This window comes from Chiroxiphia lanceolata, chromosome 13 (genome assembly GCF_009829145.1).
Source record: "Chiroxiphia lanceolata isolate bChiLan1 chromosome 13, bChiLan1.pri, whole genome shotgun sequence".
Taxonomy (NCBI): Eukaryota; Metazoa; Chordata; class Aves; order Passeriformes; family Pipridae; genus Chiroxiphia; species Chiroxiphia lanceolata.
The window spans coordinates 6,823,691-6,843,198 of NC_045649.1; the positions used below are offsets into that span (position 1 = coordinate 6,823,691).

The 19,508-nt window shown below is 46.7% G+C and overlaps 1 protein-coding gene across 3 annotated transcripts; it reads left to right on the forward strand.

The window, feature by feature from the left end:
* The first annotated feature begins 5,353 nt into the window (after nucleotides 1–5,353).
* Nucleotides 5,354–19,352, forward strand: MTHFSD (methenyltetrahydrofolate synthetase domain containing). Of its 3 annotated transcripts, XM_032701483.1 has the most exons (8): nucleotides 5,354–5,405; nucleotides 5,550–5,656; nucleotides 6,492–6,605; nucleotides 7,526–7,639; nucleotides 9,433–9,523; nucleotides 10,373–10,485; nucleotides 10,690–10,815; nucleotides 18,826–19,352. In XM_032701483.1, the coding sequence occupies exons 1-8, from the start codon at nucleotides 5,390–5,392 to the stop codon at nucleotides 19,336–19,338; spliced, it is 1,194 nt and encodes a 397-aa protein (XP_032557374.1). In that variant the 5' UTR covers nucleotides 5,354–5,389; the 3' UTR covers nucleotides 19,339–19,352. The 3 variants fall into 3 exon arrangements, with proteins under 3 accessions (XP_032557374.1, XP_032557373.1, XP_032557372.1); XM_032701482.1 differs by lacking the exons at nucleotides 5,354–5,405; nucleotides 6,492–6,605 and adding an exon at nucleotides 6,336–6,449 and having other exon boundaries at nucleotides 5,418–5,656; XM_032701481.1 differs by lacking the exon at nucleotides 5,354–5,405 and having other exon boundaries at nucleotides 5,438–5,656.
* The last annotated feature ends 156 nt before the right edge of the window (nucleotides 19,353–19,508 follow it).

Here is a 19,508-nt window from a genome sequence, read left to right on the forward strand (position 1 = left end):
AGGAGAAGAAGAAGAAGCCTTGCGGAAAGCCCAGTTCTTGTCACAACAGCGGCCCGAGGCGCTCCGGAGCCCCCGGAGGGGTGCGGGGGGTGCGGGAGCGGCCGAGCTCCGTCCCGGCCGCGCTGCGCAGCTTCAAAACTCGCCCCGCGCCGCCGCCGCGCTTTTACTGCCCGCTGGCCCCGCCCCCGCCCGCCGCCACCAGCCAATGGCGGTGCGCGCCGCCGCCGCCGCAGCCAATGGGAGCGCGGGATGCGGCGGCGCCGGCAGCATCCCCCCCGCGCGCGTTCCCGCCGCGCCGCGCCCGGGGCCGCGCCGACCCCCGGGATGGGCATGGACACGGACACGGACACGGACACGGGCACCGGCACTGACATCCCCAGCCCCCCCGAACGCCGAGAGCTTAACGCTCTGGCCCTCAAAGGAGCCCCGGCCGCGGGCTCTGCCCGCTCCCGCAAAACACTACGTTTTTAAGCACTTTTCGGACGCAGGTTGATGGCGAGGGCGGCGGGAGTCGCGGTGCCGGTATAACGGTGTCCCAGCGCTCGGGCAGGTCGTTTGTCTCACTTTTAAAGCGTATTTAAGCGAACGGCCCCGCGGTTCCTCGGGAAAGGCCGCCGGGTCCCTCGCCGCGGTGCTCGCCCGGTGGCGGGGGCATCGAGTCCAGGTTCGGCCCCGGTCGCCCGCGGGCTGAGAGGTTCCTCTGTCGCGTGAGGGGAGTTTGGGATATTTTATTATTATTAAAAAAAAAAAAATCAAAACAAAAAAACAGTGAGTTAATTCAAGCGGACTTTTTTTTCGTTCCGGGCTTTGAGGCGGATTTTCTTGTGCCTGTGAAATCCGCCCCTCTGGCTTCTCTAATGAGTCCATTAGAGGCAATCAGATGGGACAATTAGGGACGCAGGGTGACCAAGTGTAGGCTCAAGTGTTGGGGGAAACGGCTGCGAGTTGTTCTGTTCCACTCGGGAGAAGCGTGGATCTGCCCAGCGAAGGAACGAAGGTGGGAAACCAGCGATTTCCCCGCTTCATGAAAAAAAAATTTAAATATAGATATACGTATATAAATAGCGCTGCAAAATCGATTCGAGCCCGAAAAGACCAAGATAAGGTTGAAATTAATTAGCTGTCACTTCGGCTGGGCTCCTTCCCTCTGCCTCCCTTGAGTTCGGCTGTTCCCGCTCTGATTCCTAAGCGGTGATTTTTTGGTTTCTTACACTGTAATTCTGCCTTTCCCTCCTTGCAATTTGTGTGGTTTCCTAAGGCTTTAAACAAAGATATTTTTCTCCCCCAAAGTCAGGCTGGGATTTTTGCTGGCTGCTGGGACGAAGGGTCCCTTTCCCGCTCCCAGCCGGGGCGGTGGGGACGAGACCGCAGCCGGCTCCGGCCGTGGGAACTCGGTGGTGCTGTTAATTACCGGCGATTTTCTTAATAAGAAAGGAAACGATTTTATGCGAGAACTGGGGGCAGAAGAAATATTAAAATTACGAGGCAGCTCCTCTACAAGGAGGTATGGTTAAAAATGATCTGCGATGGAAAAATTGATTGGAAAGTTTCACCAGGCTCTTCAAAATTGTTATTTAATTTTGATGGAAATAATTTTAAATGTTCTGGGAGTTTTCATCCACCGAGAAAACGTCCGAGGGATTTTTATTTTTTTTTTTATGAAAACAAATAGTGAATTCAGCGAGGTCTTCGGCTACTTTTCATGTAAATGTACGACCATAAGAGAAAACTTTTTTTTTTCTCTTTTCTGGAATAATTTGAGAACGACTTCACACTTCTATGTTCGGTTTTCAAATAAATCGTATTTCTCGTAAAAACTAAGGCTGTGTCTCAGCGTACACAAGCACATGGGATTCCTTTAACGATATAACTTTTTAAAATGCAGGAATTTTTAAATGCGAAGTCTGAGCAAAGCTACCCCTGCGGCGTCCCTGTGCTGTCCCTTCCTAGAAGCCTGGAACGCGCTCGAGAAACAACCTTGATTAAATCTTACCTCTCCTCGGCTGAAAACTTTACCGAGATGAATTTCTACAGAACCCTTAGAAGCAGCAAAAGGTCTTTGCTTGCTGCAGCTGGGGACTGAGCAGAGACCGAACCAACGGGCTCGGAAAAGCCCGAAATTCGAATGGCTCGAAGGAAAAAAAAAAAATCGGCATTATGAAAAACAATCTAGAGAGCGCAGGGATGGGAGCCCCTTCAAGGAGGAGAGCGGGAGGCGCTTGGAAACGCGCTGCCCCCCTGCCCGGTGGGTTCCCGGGGCACGGTGGGTTCCCGTCCGCGGGGCTCCGCGGGCGGTGTTTGCCCGGTTCGCCCCGACAGCCACGGGTGGGAGACGCTGGTTTTGCTTCTGCAGCCTTTATCGGGCTCTGGGAGCAGCATCCGAGGCTTTCCAGGCTCGGGGCGCTCCCCGCGCCGGGCGCTCCCGGAGCCGCTCCCGGGGCCGCTCCGCGCTCACCTGCCCGGCCCGGGCTCCGCGCGGCGTGTGCTGCCCTCCAGGGGACACCGCGGGGGTTGCACCGCACCGACACCGCACCGGGACCCTCCGAGCGCGCGGGGACAGCGCGGGGACAGCGCGGGCAGCGGGAGGGAGAGGGGAAAGTGAGAGAGGGTCACGGAAAGAGAGGGTGAGAGAGGGAGAGGGCAAAGAGTAAAGAGCAAGAAGTGAGGGAGGGAGAATGGAGATGGGAATGAGAGAGAGAAAGGGTGAGTGGCAGAAAGAGGGGGGAGAAAGAGGGAGAAAGAGAAAGGAAGAGATAAAGAAGGGAAAGAGGGAAAGAAGGAAAGAGAGAAGGAAGGAAGGAAGGAAGGAAGGAAAGAAAAAGAAAGAAAGAAAGAAAGAAAGAAAGAAAGAAAGAAAGAAAGAAAGAAAGAAAGAAAGAAAGAAAGAAAGAAAGAAAGAAAGAAAGAAAGAGAAAGAAAAAGAAAGAAAAAGAAAGAAAGAAAGAAAGAAAGAGAAAGAAAGAGCAAGAAAGAGAAAGAAAAAGAAAGAAAGAAAAAGAAAGAAAAAGAAAGAAAAAGAAAGAAAGAAAGAAGGAAAGAAAGAAAGAAAATAAAGCTGTCTAGCTGTCTCTTGCCAATGCAAACAGTGGCACCAGTCCAGCAAAGACCCATCGATGCACATGGATTCCTCCCAATTTTGCATCTGTGACTAGCCCAGGACTGGTCTCCAGCACTGATGGCTACAAGGGCTGACCCAAATCCCACACCTATTTCCCAGCAGGAGACATTGTTGGGATCAAATGTGTTCACTCAGACCAGCCCCTCCTGCCCTAATGTGCCTCCTTTGCTGGGTTATTTCATAAGCACAAAAATTTAGTCATACACTGTTTATTCACACATGGAAATCCATTTCACAGTGGTCCAAAAGATCAGTTTCTAGCACCCAGCTAATGCGCTGTACGATGAAAACCTCATTAAAAGCTCTTGCCTTTCAAATTTGAAGCCTATTTTTGCCTTTCAATCCTGAAACCCCAGTAGAGCATTAGCACTGGTTTGATTCTTTGGGTGCATTTTGGCTGTTTTCTGTGGCTGCCCTTGTGTGTTCAGCCTGCACTTCAGAGAAATGATTCCTGCAGCAAAGGGAGGTTCTTTCTGCATTATTCACTGGGTTTGGATTATCCGTCCCTCCCTTTTTCTAGGTGTTTTCCCAACTTGTGGGTGTTTCAAACAAGAGCTGCATTTTGTCTTTTGTGCCAAAATCCAGGATTCCTCCTCAATCTCTTTCACTGTTGGTAAAATGGATATTAGAAGTGGTTCAGGCATGTCCAACAGACTAATTTAATTCATAAGGATGCTGGTAGCCCTATCTGCTTCCCAATGGAAAGAGAAGTTTTCCAGTGGCGTCTGTAGGAGCTGCATGAGGCTGCTGGAGCTACAGCTAAAGGCTGCAGTGTGTGTGACAGAAGAGACCCTGCAAAAGTAATTTGGAGCAAATCTCAGACCTGTGGAAGCCAAAGAGAGAACTAAACCGTCAGGAAAGGTGCCACCTATCAGCAAACTCCTCATTTGCTTGAGGCAGAGTACCTGATTTCTAGAAAGCCAGCTCAGGCCCTTGTATTTGGAAGCAAATCCACGTAAGGAACAACTTTACTGAGCATGGTTGGAGGGAGCTGTAGGTGGTCTGGAAGGATCTCAGCCCCTCTTGACTGTTGATGTATTAATTAATAGCACTGTTGCTACCACCCTCACTTTCCCTCCTCAAAGGAGACGAGGAAGAGCGTGGAGTGGGGACAAGTCCCAGGGGCTGCAGCCTGGTGATTTTGTGGCCGTGGACAGACAGACAGCACTGGCACTTCCAGCCCAGGAGCACAAATCACTCCTGAGTTACAGGGAGGCTGTAAATTGCTCACCAAGGGCCTGATCCCGAACTCCCCGCAGAGATATCAGAGTCACGGGGAGTTTTCTGTGAGTAGGAAGTGGAGGAATGAGCTTCAAGCATTCAGGCCCAGCTCCACATGGGTGGTCTGTTATGCCTGGATGGATTCCCACTGGCTCCAGCCGCGTTCTGAGGTAGGGGAAAGGCTCTTCCCAAACGCACCCCGATGCAGATCCAGCACTCTGAGCACTCTGAGTGCTTACGAGGGACCCCAGTGAAAAGGCGAAGCCTCAGGCTCACCAAAATTACATGAATCCCACTTCAGAACACATGGTTGGAGGGGAAAAGTTCCTGGACCACTTTGTAGAATCTTTCAACAGTCTTTGAGAGAAAAGGTGTTTCCATCTGCAGCTGCTCGGAGAGGAGCATCACAGTTTGTTCTGGTTTTTGGGTTGGCAGAGCAGCCATCGGCTCTGAGGGGGACGTGGAGCAGCAGCACCCGAGCCAAGCGGATCAGACACCGAATTCTAAAGCCATTTATTTCCACCATTCCCTGATACATTTTAAAATAAACCTCCGTTCCATTGTTCCCATGACCCCTCCATCCCGCTCCGCTCAGGAATGTCGGGATTCTCCACGTCCTCCCTCTCCTTAGGGGTAATTGTGGGATATGCTAATTCTACAAATAATAAATTGTGCAAACGAATCATTTATTATCCTATTCAACGCAAACAAGAAGTGCACTGTCTGAAAGCCGGCAGGCTGGGAAACCCACGTAGGGGTTGGATATTGTTTCATCCACTAGCAGCCGATTTTAAATGGAAAAATAGTTAATTTTGGGGGGGGTATTTTACAAAGAGTGGTGTGGGGAAAGCCCGTGGGACTCGTATAAGTTGTGCGGCCCGTTAATGCTGCAGCACAGCCTTTTTAATGTTTAATTCGAGAAGGAAATCGGGCCCTCAGAGACTCTCAACCCTCCCTATTTCGCCGCCGAGGCGTTTTGGCCCCTCCGCGCCGCTGTAGGAGGAAGGGGGCGTGGCCAGGAAGGAGACTCCGCCCCCCTCGGCGCCCGCCATGGAGGGGCGCGCGGGTGAGCGGGGGCGCGCGCGGGTGGGCGGGGCCGGGCGACCTTGACGTCACCGCTGGAGGGCGGTGATGTCACTGCTGGAGGTGACGTCACTACTGAGGGGTGCGGGAAGGTCCCCCCTTCACTTTCGCCTCCCTCCCCCTACAGGTGCCTCCTCCAAGTGGGACATCCGGGAGAAGGTTTGGGATCACCTGGAGAGCACCGGCCTGGCCGAGTTCCCGCGGCCCGTCCACCACCGCATCCCCAACTTCAAGGTACCGCCCACCCCCCTCGGCTCCCGGTGCTCGGAGCCCCGTCCAGCCCGGCCTGGGACACTCCCAGGGATACAGAGGCAGCCGTTCCGTTCTGCCTCACTTTTGTGGGATATGGTTTTCCTGTTTAAGATAAAATGGGTGCTGAAGTGGGTGGAGGAAGATTGATGCTTCATCGCGCCCTAAATCAGGGGATATCAGCTTAAATTACAGGAGGAGCGTGTGCTCTGCTAAGCTGGAGCTCCTCAGCTAGGTAGCGAATCTTCTGAGTTTTCAGTATAATCACTGTCAAGGGAGAGCCTTGTCCAGGAATTCTTCATTTTAAAAAAAGGTTTTGTGGCTTGGGTTTACAGGAATCTATTTATATTCAGTCACTGAAAAGGAAAATTGATCTCTGCCTTTCTTTGATGAAAGAATAATTGTGATGTTGATGTCTGTCTTTCTTTAGGTGCAAATGAGGGGGAATTTAGGCAAAGGGGCTGTACTTGGATCCCCTCTTTTTCTGTGAGATAGCCAAGCACTCAGCTTGTATGAGAGTTTCCCATAGAACCATCACAAAATGAACAGTATGTCCCCCATATTTAAAATCTGGGGAAATCAGCCCCTCCAGAGGATGACAGGTGGTAAAGTGGCATCTGTGCTGTGAGCTCCTTGGTGATGCACTGATATCCTCTGCAAACAGGGTGCCTCCCAGGCTGCCACGAGGCTTCTGGCTTTGCAGGAGTTCAGAGCTGCCAGGACTGTAAAGATAAACCCCGATGCCCCCCAGAGGAACGCTCGCTTCCTCACGCTGGAAGTAAGTGAAGGTGTTCTCTTCTTCCTTCCTTTCCTGCCCCAGGGCTCTCTCCAGGCCTGCTCCTCTATCCAAGAGCTGGATGTGTTCAGCAGAGCACGGGAGGTTAAGGTGGATCCTGACAAACCCTTGGAAGGGGTTCGGCTGGCAGCTCTGCAGGTAATGGCACCTCTGCACCCCTGAGGAGGGGAGTGCAGAGCTTGGCAGCATCCTACCATCAATACCTGCCATTTCTCAGGCAGGTTGTTCATGTAAGAAAGAATATCTCTGCCCTCCTGGCAAATGGCCAAGGTGCAGGTAGGGTTTGGGGAAATTAATGTGTTTCTGCAGAGCAGTAGCTGTTTCACCATCGCTGTGTTCTTACTCCCCAAAACACGATTTGAGGAAGCCTTGCCTCAAATTATCACGAGGTGAATGTGTGACAAACTTATCTCAGACCTGTGCATGTTTAGGAGCTGATCTGTGTAGCTTATTTGTGGACATGCACTTTGGATCAATAAGTATTCACATAATCACAGGATGATTTGGGTTGAAAGGGATCTTAAAGCTCATCCAGTTCCACCCCCTGCCATGGGCAGGGACACCTTCCACTAGCCCAGGTTGCTCCAAGCCCCATCCAACCTGGCCTTGGACACTTCCAGGGATGGGGCAGCCACAGCTTCTCTGGGCAACTTGTGCCAGGGCCTCCCCACCCTCACAGGGAAAAATTCCTTCCCAATATCCCATCTAACTCTGCCCTCTTGCAGTGGGAAGCCATTCCTCATCATAAAGACATTATAAGATACACCTTAAAAAAATATGTAAAGATACACCTTTAGAGGGGGAATATCTTTAAAAGGGTGTCCTTAAATATCTTTAAAGGTTAAAGGTATGTCTTACTTTTTATTTCTTAAATAAACCCTTGTCTGGAATTTTCCTGTACTGGAGGGGATGAATCTGCAAGCACTATACAATAAACAACACTAATTACTCTCTAGCAAATTAGATGGTTGGCCACATAATTTTTACTGTGTGACAGTAAAATTATTTCTTTAGTGTAAAACAAGCCTTTTAATGTGGCAGCTTCTTCTGTTCCACAGGCAAGGAAGACTTTGTTGGTTCCCACACCACGCCTGAGAACTGGGCTGTTCAACAGGATTGTTCCACCTCCAGGTGCAACTAAGGAAGTCCTGAGAATATGTGCCACGTCTCAGGTAGGAATGAAAGATGAAGGAGGCCTGAATTAACTCATAGATGATTGTGGTGTTATGACAGACCACTTGGAATTTGAAAAAACAGATGCTACTTCAAATATAATTCTGCCACGATGTTATTTCTGGGTCTGTGTACACGACTGCCATTAATAAATTTTAAATCGTGGGGAAATTTAATCTTTTTGTTATATTTTGTTAGCAGAGTGGTATTGATATTTTCTCAGTACTTTTTGGAACATTATGAGCAACTTTTATAGCTGAGGTAGATCTTTATATTTCTAACAAATCATGCTCCTAAGAAATAATTTATTTCTAATAAATCATGCCCCTGTATTCTATAATATTGAGCTACTGAAACCTGTTTAGTGTTTACAGTTTTTGCATAATCTTGATAGAATATTAGGTGTTACTAAGTAGGAAAGATAAGTTCTTTTAGAATACTAGGTCCAAAGAAACATTAATTCTGGCATTTGCCTCAGTGGAGGCACAAAAATGCGGTAAGGTTTTAGTCCTGCAGTGTGGTCTGTTGCTGCCCTCTCGTGTTACAATCTCAAACTGTACAGCTGAAGGCTTTTGGCAGAGAAACCTCTGTTATTTTATATCCCTCTTCAGCTGCTATGAAAACCTAACCTGTACAAAAAGAACACGCCAGTTTATAGATTTATTTCCTTCTTTATCTCCTGCTCAAGGCACTAAAATGCTGCAGTAATCCCGTATACAACTGAGGTTGTAAATGGGTGGTAATTAGTAGTGACTTTCTTTGTTGCAAGTTCTATTGAGGTCATTAACTAATTAAGCTTTTCAGGGTTGAAGAGGACTTTTGAAAGAGACCTTTCTCTTGCCTGTTTCTGTGATCTGTGATCTTACCACCATGTGTCTGGGTTTTTTCCCCCACCCAGGCCCGCTAATGAATAAATGCTGCTGGCAGTTTATATTTACAAAGCACTGTGCAAACAGTCCTTACCACACTGCTGTGAAGTGGATAATGAACATTAATACTGATAGTCAGCCACAAATTACTAAATTTTTTGGTTTTGTGCTCTGCACAGAAGATGTTTGTCTTTTTATTGTGAGGATTGACTTAGCACGAACTTACATTGATGTGAGGAGGATTTAAGCTGTACACATATATTGAGTGAATGAATCACTTTAGAAGTTCTAAACCTGTGATATTTGAAAGCCCAAGTAAAGATAATTCTTAATTTCTGCAGCTCTGGACCCAATTTTGTTAGGATGTGTTTTTTAAAGAGGAGATTGAAGAGAGGTGGGTTGGGATGAGTGGAGAGAGAGGGAAAGAAAGAAAAAATCACTATATCAGTTTATGTGACTTAAGACTTCTTTATACTGTAGCTGCCTGTATCTAAATTAACTTTGTGATTTGTATGTGAGACTTAATTCAGGAATTTGTAGTTCTCTGGTATGAGTTTACATAGTTATGATTTTAAGTTAGCAATGCTAAGGTAGGAAGTGTCAGTTGCCCTCATTTTTAGGAATAGATTTCCAATAAAGGGTTTCAAAATATGAGGTTTTGACCCTAAATAAGTAACCTTGCTTAAAAAAAGTGCCCACCTCTCTCAGCTCTCCTTGTAGTGTGCCAAAATTCTTGTTACTGTAGTAGGGAATCTATTCTGGGATTCCCTAGAGGGTAACATTCCAGACATGTACAGCTTGGCTATACATGGAAGAGACACTTTGAAAGAGGGAGTTAGTTGGATTTATCAAAATATCCTGGATTTCTGCCTCAGTGGCTGGAAGACTCTGCACTGAGTGAACCTAAAATGTTTTCCTTGCAGGGTGTAAAAGATTACAGTGTGCCCGTGGGGCTGGATGGGAGAGCACGAGTGGACTTGGTTGTTGTGGGATCAGTGGCTGTCTCTGAAAAAGGTAAGGAAAAGCCTTGTCAGCTTTTCAGGAGGAGGGTCCTAAGTCACAATTCACAGTGTCAGTAGGATACACCACGTGTTCCTTTTGGCAGAGATGAATATATCCCTGGAACTGAGTTGTGGTCTTGAGTTCTGTCTGTTCTGTGTGACAAGTCCCTGATCCCAATCCAACCAGGAAGGAGCAGTGCCTCCAGCACTTAGTGGGCAGGCAGCAGTGTGGTTTAGGGCATGTGGGCCTGTGCTTTGGCCTTCAAGGGAACTATTAAGGCAAGCAATTATTTTTGTTTTGAAAGAATCAAAGTAGGCTCCCTGTTCAGAGGATCTGCTCTGTTCACACAGGGTATGTGACAGCACACACATTAGACCTGCTGAGTCAGTACTTCTTTGGGGATCAGATTTTGCATTTTCTATTATTTTGAAGACCTGCTGCTGGTGAAAATTTTTCCACTGACTTTATCCATTGCCTAAAACAACATGTTTTTCTGTGTGTGACCCAGACTCCTCTTTACCCACCTTAACCTATGTTGGATATGAATAGAAGGTTCTGAGTACAATGGGTAAATAACCTTCTGTGTTAAGTGGACTAAGTTTGATTTATTCTGAATGGGAGGCTCCTGGAATCCTTTAGGAGTTCATTGAAACTGATGTTTTATTTCATTTCAGTGCTGATTTCAAGGAAAGTTGCATTCTGTGAGAGATGCTGACCTGAACTTTTCCTGAGTTACAACTCTGTGCTTGGTTTATCTGTTGCAGACTGCTTAGTTTAATTACATAATTTTAACAGTTAACCAACTTTCCATTCTGCTGGTTTTTGGGGGTTTTTTTCACTGTTTAGTTGTATGTATTTTAGGCTGGAGAATTGGAAAAGGGGAAGGTTATGCAGACATGGAATATGCAATGATGGTGTCAATGGGTGCAGTGCAGGAGGATACACCTGTAGTAACCATTGTGCATGATTGTCAGGTAAGTTAAAATATCCCCTCTCAAATAATGAACCAGAACTGTGTGATACTGACTGGTCTGGCTGAAGAACAGACATGCAATGATGTTGGTTTGGCATCTTTATTTCCACTGTCTGATGTATTTTCATATGTTGCAAGACATCAGGAATGGTGCACAATTTTAGTGATTTTGTTTTTAACTTAGCAAATCTCTTGTTCCTTGTAGGTGGTTGACATAGAAGAAGAGCTTCTTGATGATCATGATTTAACTGTGGATTATATCCTCACCCCAACAAGAATTATCAAGACTAATTGCAAGCGACCCAAACCTCAGGGAATAATATGGCATAAGGCAAGTTCCCTCTGCTAACAGTGGTACCAACATCCTGTTGGTAAACCCCACATTTTTGAATATAAACACATTTGTTGTGTTAGAAATACTTGGAAAAGGAACAGATATGTTTTTCAGGTGAAACAAAACAGCAGTATCCATTTTCAGCGGGTTTTAAGTGGGAATGGTGAGGAGGAGAATGTATCACTGCAGCTGAGGTGGCTGTACCAAATGGATTCCCCAAAAAAGTGTTGGATGCCCCATCCCTGGAAGTGTTCAAGGCCAGTTTGGATGGCACTCTGAGCCACCTGGTCTACTGGAAGGTGTCCCTGCCCGTGGCAGGGGGGTTGGCACTAGTGGGTAGAGTATGTGCTGCTCTGGTTAGAAAAGCAAAACTTGACCTGGTGGTGGTACATTCCTGTTTATGTAGTGGATTAACTTTCCAAGGATAAATTTGTGGCTGGAGCTCGTTTTCAGGTAGAGGAACAGTGACTTTATACTGTTTTAAACCAGGAATCTTTATTTATTGATCATTATTGTATTATGGGTTTGCCCTTTCTCCCCCCCGCCCAGATTGTCAGAAACTTCCTCAGCTTCACAAATAGTTTCAGAAAAGCTTTTAGTGAATTGTTTTACTGGAAGTTCATGCTGGGAAAACTTTTCCTTTGTCACTGGATTTTTATTTCTGAAAACATCCAGTTAGGGAGCAGACACAATCCTCCATGATTGAGTAACAGTAGGAATACTGAAATGAGAAATATTGTGCCTGTGTCTTGCAGAAACTGCTGAGGAATTACTAAGGGAATACTTGTAGGGAAATCAAGAGTTGTTTGTTAAACAGTTGCCAACCAGCAAAAAGAGTTAAATTTCTTTAGGTAATGTATCTACAACAAACAATTCTAGCCAGCACTATTTTTATTCCCATGGTGGGAGAGCATTTTACCCTGCCTGTGGTTACGGATTTGAGGTTATAAATAAATAAATAACAGCTCTGTCTGTACTAGTGCATTTTTTCCATTGAATTATTTTTGAATTGTAATTTTTTTTTAGGATATTATTGAATGTAATTGTGTTGAAGGCCTACCCCTTGTGCTCCATCCATCTTGCCAACATACTTTTGATCACAGTTTGTCTGTCTTAGTGTCAGACTTCTCAGTAAGTGGCCTTGCTGACACTTTTTCCTTTTTTTTTCTGTCTGATTCCCCTTAACTGCAACTGAATTTTGTCCAGATTCACTGAGAATGGAGCACTATTGATGCTTTATTTGAATACTTGAATGTTGATTTAACACCTAAAACTGGGTTTGGCTGTTCTTTGGAGTGTTGTGTTGCTTAGATAAGAATAGTGGAGAATACCAGGCAGTTTTGGGAGAAGAAAAAGGTGTAGTGTCTATATGAAGATGAAAGAAATGGCCATTATTCTTTCACAGGGAGATAAATGACGTTTATTTTGTTTGTGCTTGTGGTGGTAACTCTGTGTTCAGCTCTTGCAGGGAGTGTTATGGAGGTGGGAGGTCTGGTTAATCAGCAGGGTGTTAAAAAGGCAGGATTTGATATGAGTTATTTAAATGTTTGTCCTTTGGCTTGTCCTGGCTACTTCTACATCCTTTTCTCCCCATCCTTTTCTCCTTCAAATCCCAGCTTTGCTGGTGCATTCCTGTTCCTCAGAGCAAAACTAAATGAACCAAGAGGTAGTGAGTAAATAAAGAACCCACTTCTAAATAGGGTGCTTTGTCAACAGAAAGTAGCTTAACTTTATTGTTGAGATGTGTGATGTGTAAAATGCACTGTAAAAGGGTTTATCCTTGGAGAACATGGCTGGATCAGGCCAAGACAGCGATTAAGAGCTTAAATTACAGGTGTTTGCAAACATGGGATTAGAGCTAAGTGTTGTTGAGAAAGATGTGCTGCCCTGAAGCCAGCAGGATAAACAGCCAGTAACACATACACTGTGTTTTCAGCTCCAGAGGGGTGAGGAGGTGCCTACCCAGCAAACAAATCGGTGTCTCCAGGCTGGATTTCTGTGCTTAAGGAAGTGCTGGAGTGTTCTTGTTTTTTATGTGCTGTTTAAAGATTTCCTATAAAGTATAAGAGCCACAATATCATTAATAGCAAGTAATCATTATCAATATCAGTGCTAAACACTCTGGAAACACTTGTAAATCCAAGTACTGGGAGGTTTCTGTGGGTAAGTTTTCTGCCTCTGAGTTTTGAGAAATCAATATGAGTTATTGGAGGGCAGCAAGAGCTGCTGAGAGCTGAGCACTCTGGAAAACTTTATTTGGATCCAGTGGAGAATTGTTTGGCTTCATCTGTCTTGAAAATCTAACCCATTGTTTCTGGGAACTCTAAATTCATGAAATGACTTACTTTCTCATTTAATATTTTCTATGGGTAGCTGTGATCTTTATCTGGGACACTGTGTATTATATTTTGTCACAATTACCAAGTTATTTGTACTGTGCTTATTTTGAATTGCAGCTACACAGACCAATTAAAATATTTGGGGTCATGAAGAGGGAAATGAGAGTAGTTGGTGGAAAAATCACTATATTCTAGCAAACATTTCCTTCTGGTTTTTAAATCATTCTTTTGCTGAGAATTTTATAGCAGCAGGAAAAGATTTTTTCCTGAAGTGAAATGAGCTGGGGGGAATCCCTGAGTCCAATGCTGAGTGGCAGAGATGGAAACTATCTGACAACAAACAGCTTCTGAGTCGGGTCTGTGATAGAACATTTGGAAAGTAACTCTCAAAAAGTTCACACATCCAAGCTGGCAAACCTTTAGCAGGGACACAGTGTTGCCATCAGAGGAAAATTGCTGTTAGTTTAGCCAGGGTTTTGTTTTGCTGTGTGTTTTGGAGGGATAGTGTGGGCAGGGCACACTTCCACACGTGGTTAAACATCTCAACACCTTTGCAGATCTGACCCTTGCTGCGGAGTCCACGGAATCCACTTTTCTCTGATGGATTCCAAATGTGGGTTGCATAAGTCTCTCCTGAGGGACATTAGCAGACTTCACGGGCTGCCAGCTCCCAGAAATATGCCCTGGGATTGTGTGCACATATTTGGACATTTTGTGCAAATGAATGATAAAATGTTCAACTGTGCTGGCCTGTCCTGGCTGTCCTGGCATTGTCTGTGCTTTAAATCCCTGTGAGCTCAGTGCTCCTTGAAACAAGCAGCTGGTTAAGGACACAGTGTGAGAAGTGGGGTCTGTTCTTCAGGTCTTTATGAACATTCTTGGGTCAGAGACCCCTGAGGGTGGGTGAAAATGAATCTTTCAAACACCTTCTGCTTACCAGCCTGGAAGGGCAGGTGGATCTGCTGTAGAGATAGTTTAGTCTTGTTCACAGCCTTCCAGGGCAGCAGCATCAGTCTCCATCTTAGAGTAATGGAATGGTTTGAGTTGGAAGGGACTTTAAAGCTCATCTCATTCCCACCCCCTGCCATGGGCAGGGACACCTTTCACTATCCCAGGTTGCTTCAAGCCCCATCTAACCTGGCCTTGGATGCTTCCAGGGATGAGACAGCCACAGCTTCTCTGGGCAACCTGTGCCAGGGCCTCACCACCCCCACAAGGAACAATTTCTTTAGTATATCTAAACTAAATTTCTCTTCTTTCAGTGTGAGGCCATGCTCCTTGTCCTGTCACCACAGTTCCTGATGAAGAGTCCCTCTCCAGCTTCCCTGTAGTCTTCCATACTGGAGAGGACTATGATGTCTCCTCTTCTCCAGGCTGAACAGCCCCAACTTTCTCAGCCTGTGTTCATACAGGAGGCACTGCAGTCCCCTTGTCAACTTTGTGGCCTCCTCTGGACTTACTCCAGCAGCTCCATGTCCTTCTTATGTTGGGGACCCCAGAACTGTGCACAGGATTCCAGGGTGGGTCTCAAGAGAGTCACATGTTCCTGTGTCAGTGGTATGTGCACGTGGGGAGCTGTGGGGAGCAGAATTAAATACCAGGCCCGGCACACTCTCCAATCCAGAGCTGTCCTTCCCTCATCTGCAGTGCACCAGGACTGCACCCCTGCTCCTGCCAGGGAAATTAAAGTGGTGTTTGGCTTGGCCTGTGCTGTATCAGGGGTCAGCATTACTCACTCTGACAGAGGACAAACACATCCTTCATTTTCCCCAGCAAAATATTGAAAGTGGCTCCATTCACTGTTCTGGGAGAGCAGAGGGTGAAGGGAGCCCTGATGCTCCAGCAGGGATGTTGCAGCAGTTCAGCTACCACTCTGTTGTTTTGGGATCAGACCAGGTGTCATAAGAGTGGAGGCTCTGGGTTAAGTGCTGGGAGATTTCTGTTGGCACTCAGCATCCAAGACTCTTTTCCTCAGGATTCTGTCACAAAGGGGTCACATTTTCCTCCTCACCTCCTTTCCCATAGCCCAGTAATCGTGTGCCAGAAGAATTCATCCACCCTGCTGTCCTCTTTCTCTGAGGCTCTCCCAGCTATGGCAGGGAATAGGCAGTGGTGTTAAATGACTAATTGCCTTTGGTGGAGTTATTTTTAACCTGAATCACTTCAGTTAGTGAGTTTACAGCACAGACCCACAGGCACTTCTGTTGGCCAACCCCAGAGGGCTGAAGTGTGGAACTGGCCTGGGAATTGGTGGTCAAAGGATAATAGGAAACTTCTTCAGCTGGTTTTACTGCCAAAGCCAATCATTGAGCTAAATCCCAACACTCAATACAAAGTTTACAAACATCAATAAATGGTTTGGCCTTGACTTTATAGGGATGGGAGGAGCAAGGGAAGAAGTTTTAACTGCAGGGATTGCCCAGGTCCGTGTAGCTGGATCAGCCAGACTTGAGGTGGAACCCTTACCCCTTCCATCCTGGCTTAGCCTAAAGCAGTAAGCAAGGCTAGGGATAGACAAGGATAGAGAGGACTGACCAGCAGGCACAGGACCAAGAAACGTGCAGCTTGTTTGAAAGAGAGGAGGAATATCTTTGGCCTCTCTCCACATGGAAATAAATCATTGCAGTCCTCCACAGCTCACAGGACAAAAGGAACTTTTTGCATGATCATAATTAGCAACACATTGTACGACCACAGAGTTCTTTTGTTTGCTCTTTTGCAACAGAGCAGAGCAAGTTTTTTCCTCTCCTCTGCCACCCACTGCCCCCTTTGCCCTTTTGATTCTCACCCCTCTCACCCCCAAAAAAGCAGTGAATTTTTTTGCTGAATTGAAACTCTGAATTCCCAAACTGACATAAGAGTAGCGGAAAATAGGGAAGGATTTAGAAGGTTTGACCCAGCTGAAGTATTCTCCTAGACCCCAGGGACAACAGCCCTTAAGGTAAATCCTCTGTGTCTCTTGTGGCAGGAAGATGTCAATTGACAGTATCAAAACTTGTCTAATGTAGGTTTTTTTTACTGAATGTTTCCTAATACAAAAAAATCCAAGTGCCAAATCAGCTGCCTTTGTTGCTTTGGCACTGTAAAGCCTACTCAGTGTTATGTTTGCACAGGGCTGAATTGAAGGGAATGAAAGAAATCACTTCATGGTGGTGTTTGATCAGAACTTCAGCTTTTAAAGAGAACAGTTCACAGCCCTTACAAAAATCACAGAGTCACTGAGGCTGGAAAAGACCTCTGAGATCACTGAGTCCAACCTGTGCCTGTTCCCCACCTTGTCACCCAGCCCAGAGCACTGAGTGCCCCATTCAGTCATTCCTTGGACACCTCCAGGGATGGAGACTCCACCACCTCCCTGGGCAGCCACTTCCAATGTCTAATCACCCTTTTTGTGAAGAAAGTCCTCCTAAAACATTTCTGCTGTTGTAACTGCATCTTCCTGAGTTTGCCAGGAGCCTGAACAGTAACTCCAAGAGCTCCGGTCTGATAGCAAAAACTCCTTGTCTCTTCAGTGAGAGGAGATGCCACGTTGAAGTCTCTTAGAGAGTGTGCTGGCCCCTGGATTATCTAAATCCACTCCTTGAAAGACTGGGAATTCCAGAGATCATCCTCTCAGTGCCCATCTCTGATTGCCTTAATCTACAAAGTGCTGAGGTTTTGCCCATTGACCTTTCTAACCAAACACTCAGTCCCTGCCTTGGCAACTGAATTTAATTTCAGGATGAAAGGAACTCAGTACACTCTGTGAGAGGTTGTGCTTTGGGCCCAGGAGTTGCATAAGAATAGAAAAATGTTTTTCCTGTTTGGTTTAATTAGCATAGAGCTTACATTTCACATAGAGATTTGACAGAGGACAACAAGTGTTCCTAATTGGTGGCCAGTAAAAGCAAAGTAAGATGGCTTCAGCCCTTGGTTTGATGTTGTGTCACGTGGGGAAGGGGAGTTTGCTCTCAAACACAGCAGTTGGAATTCTTGGCTGAGAAAAACATGTCAGTCCGAGAATCCACAGAGCAATAACTCTGCAAAATCTGAGAAAGGCAGGTACCTTTCAGAGTGTGGAGGCTCCCTGAGCCCCAGAGGAAACCGTTGCCTCCACTGCTTGCCAGGTCAGGCCAGATTTGTTGTTTCAGTCACAAAACTTGCTTGATCCCAAACACCTTGACCCCAGGTCTGCAGTGTGGCAGAAGGGAGGTGGCTCTGCCCACACTGGTTAGTCCTAATCTGCTGTTTGATATTATATCAACAGAACTAGGATAGGCTTTTTGTAAGTTATACTTTTATTTAGTTTCAGCCTGAAATGAAACCTGCTTGTTTGCTCCTCAGAAGAGGAGCCCTGGGAACATTAAGGATACTTCTGTTGACTGAGTTTCCTGTTACCTAATCCTCATGTTGACCCCACCCTGTCTTGGTTTTCCTCGAGTCACTTCAGGACTGGGCTGCTCTCCCCAGAGAGCTGTGCATTTTAGACTTGATGTTGTGCAGATCCAAACTCACTGTGACTGTAACCGTAGAACCAGGAATTCAGGGGCTCTGGGATGAGTGTGATCTGAGCTGGGAGATCTGCACTAGCCAGGATATGCTGGTGCTGGTCCAGTCCAGCCTGCTGAGAGGTGGCTCATCAGCTTGAGTGCAGTATCCTGCTTGCTCACACATTGTGGGCTACTAGCTTGGGTCTCTACTAGCTCAGGCATCACCTCCCCAGGCTCTGTTTTGCTCCCTGAATTTCAGAATTGGATCTTGTGTTGATGGATGTTCTACTTGTCCAGCTGCCAAGTAGGAATTATTCCTCCTTCCAACTGCACTCTGCAAGCCAAGAGCTCGACCACATTAGCTGGGGAACCACTGCATTTCCTGCCAGTCTCTGAGAACAGCCTGGGGCATCTCATGCCTCAGATGGATGGGGTTCAGCTGTTGAGGGGAAGAGCCCTTCCAGAAAAGCTGCCTGTGAGCTGGGGCTGGCTGGATGGAGGGGCTGGAGGGTTCACAGTTGGAAGTGCAGTGTCCGGGCGCTTCAGTTCCATGCTCCAGCCCAGCGGGGTGATGTGGGATCTGCTGAGGAGCTGCAGGGGGTGTGTGGGGTCCGATGACAAGGGGGAGGCTGTGGGGATGTGCCACATCCAGAGAACATGCCTCCAGCTGGGCCCACATCCATGGGAGCCCCTCTCCAAGGCACGCTCCCACTGCAGGCTTCCACCATTGTGTGACCCAGCCCACGGGATATCCTGTCTGGGGGGAAAGAGCACAAGGAGGTCTGTGGAATGGAAGTGTCTGATGGACTGTGAGCCTGGTGGATCCTGCCAGAGCAGGAGCACAGGCCCTCAGTCAAAGCAAATACAGAGGGATAACGAGGAGAATGCAAATCTGAAAGCTCTGATAAATAAATGTCAAATTGGAGTAGTTCTCAGTTTGGGTCTGATTCGCCTGCTGGATGTACATTGTGCTGCTTGCTTAAAGAGAAACTAATGTTTATTTTTGTCCTGCAGTGTGCATTTAGGGAGCAACTCCACAATCAGGCCAGCAATTAGGAGCATTTGGAATGCTCTGGCACTCTGCATAGTAGCTGTATAATAAGGTTCCTCTCTTTTTATGGCACAGATGGGTCCTGATGGTCATCATCTTTTTCTGGAAGGCGAGAAATCCTACAATTATGTGTCTTCCTCCTTTTTAGGTCAGCTATGAGATGCTGGGAAAAATCCCCATCCTAAAGACTCTTCGATCCAGGGAGAAGCAGACGGGCAAGGATGTTACTCTCCAAGATGAGCATCCACACTTGGCAAACACCACCAGAGCAGCAGCACTGAACAAGGAGATGGCTGAAAATACACAACCACAGGCTGCTACAGGCTCAGCTCAAATGGGACAACACCATGTTGAAAGTGATCCTTTAAGTCCCAGATTAGAGGGATCTGGCACCATTACTACTGTGTTTGTGGGGAACATACCTCCCAGCCTGAGAGTGAGCGAGCTGAAGTGTGCTTTGAGGGAATTCCATGTGACTCCTTTCAGATTGAATTGGCAGGGAGCACAGCACAGGGCTTTTCTTGATTACAAGGATCAAGTAACTGCAGGGAGAGCTGTAACCTCCTTGAAAGGCCTGAGCCTCGGGGGGAACACTCTGCGAGTGGAGCTGGCCAAGAGTCAGAGGAACAAAGGACAAGGAGAAATCAATAGTCAGAAATGAGAATTAATAGAGGAGGGGAAAAAAAAAAAAAAAGGCATGCTTTCATTGTTTTGTGAGAAGCCAACCTAAGTTTTCAAGGTTGTCCTCTGGCCTCTGCAGACCAGACAACACAGTGCAAAGCCAGCTCTGTGAACAAATGAGGCCTCACTCCTGCATTTGTACATGCAGAG

Excerpts from the sequence above, each read along its gene's own strand:
- MTHFSD (XM_032701482.1), top strand. The coding sequence starts at position 5,471 with ATGTCACTGCTGGAGGTGACGTCACTACTGAGGGGTGCGGGAAGGTCC. Across the intron at positions 6,450-7,525 it reads CTCGCTTCCTCACGCTGGAA|GCAAGGAAGACTTTGTTGGT; the intron begins GTAAGTGAAGGT and ends TCTGTTCCACAG. Across the intron at positions 10,486-10,689 it reads CCATTGTGCATGATTGTCAG|GTGGTTGACATAGAAGAAGA; the intron begins GTAAGTTAAAAT and ends TGTTCCTTGTAG.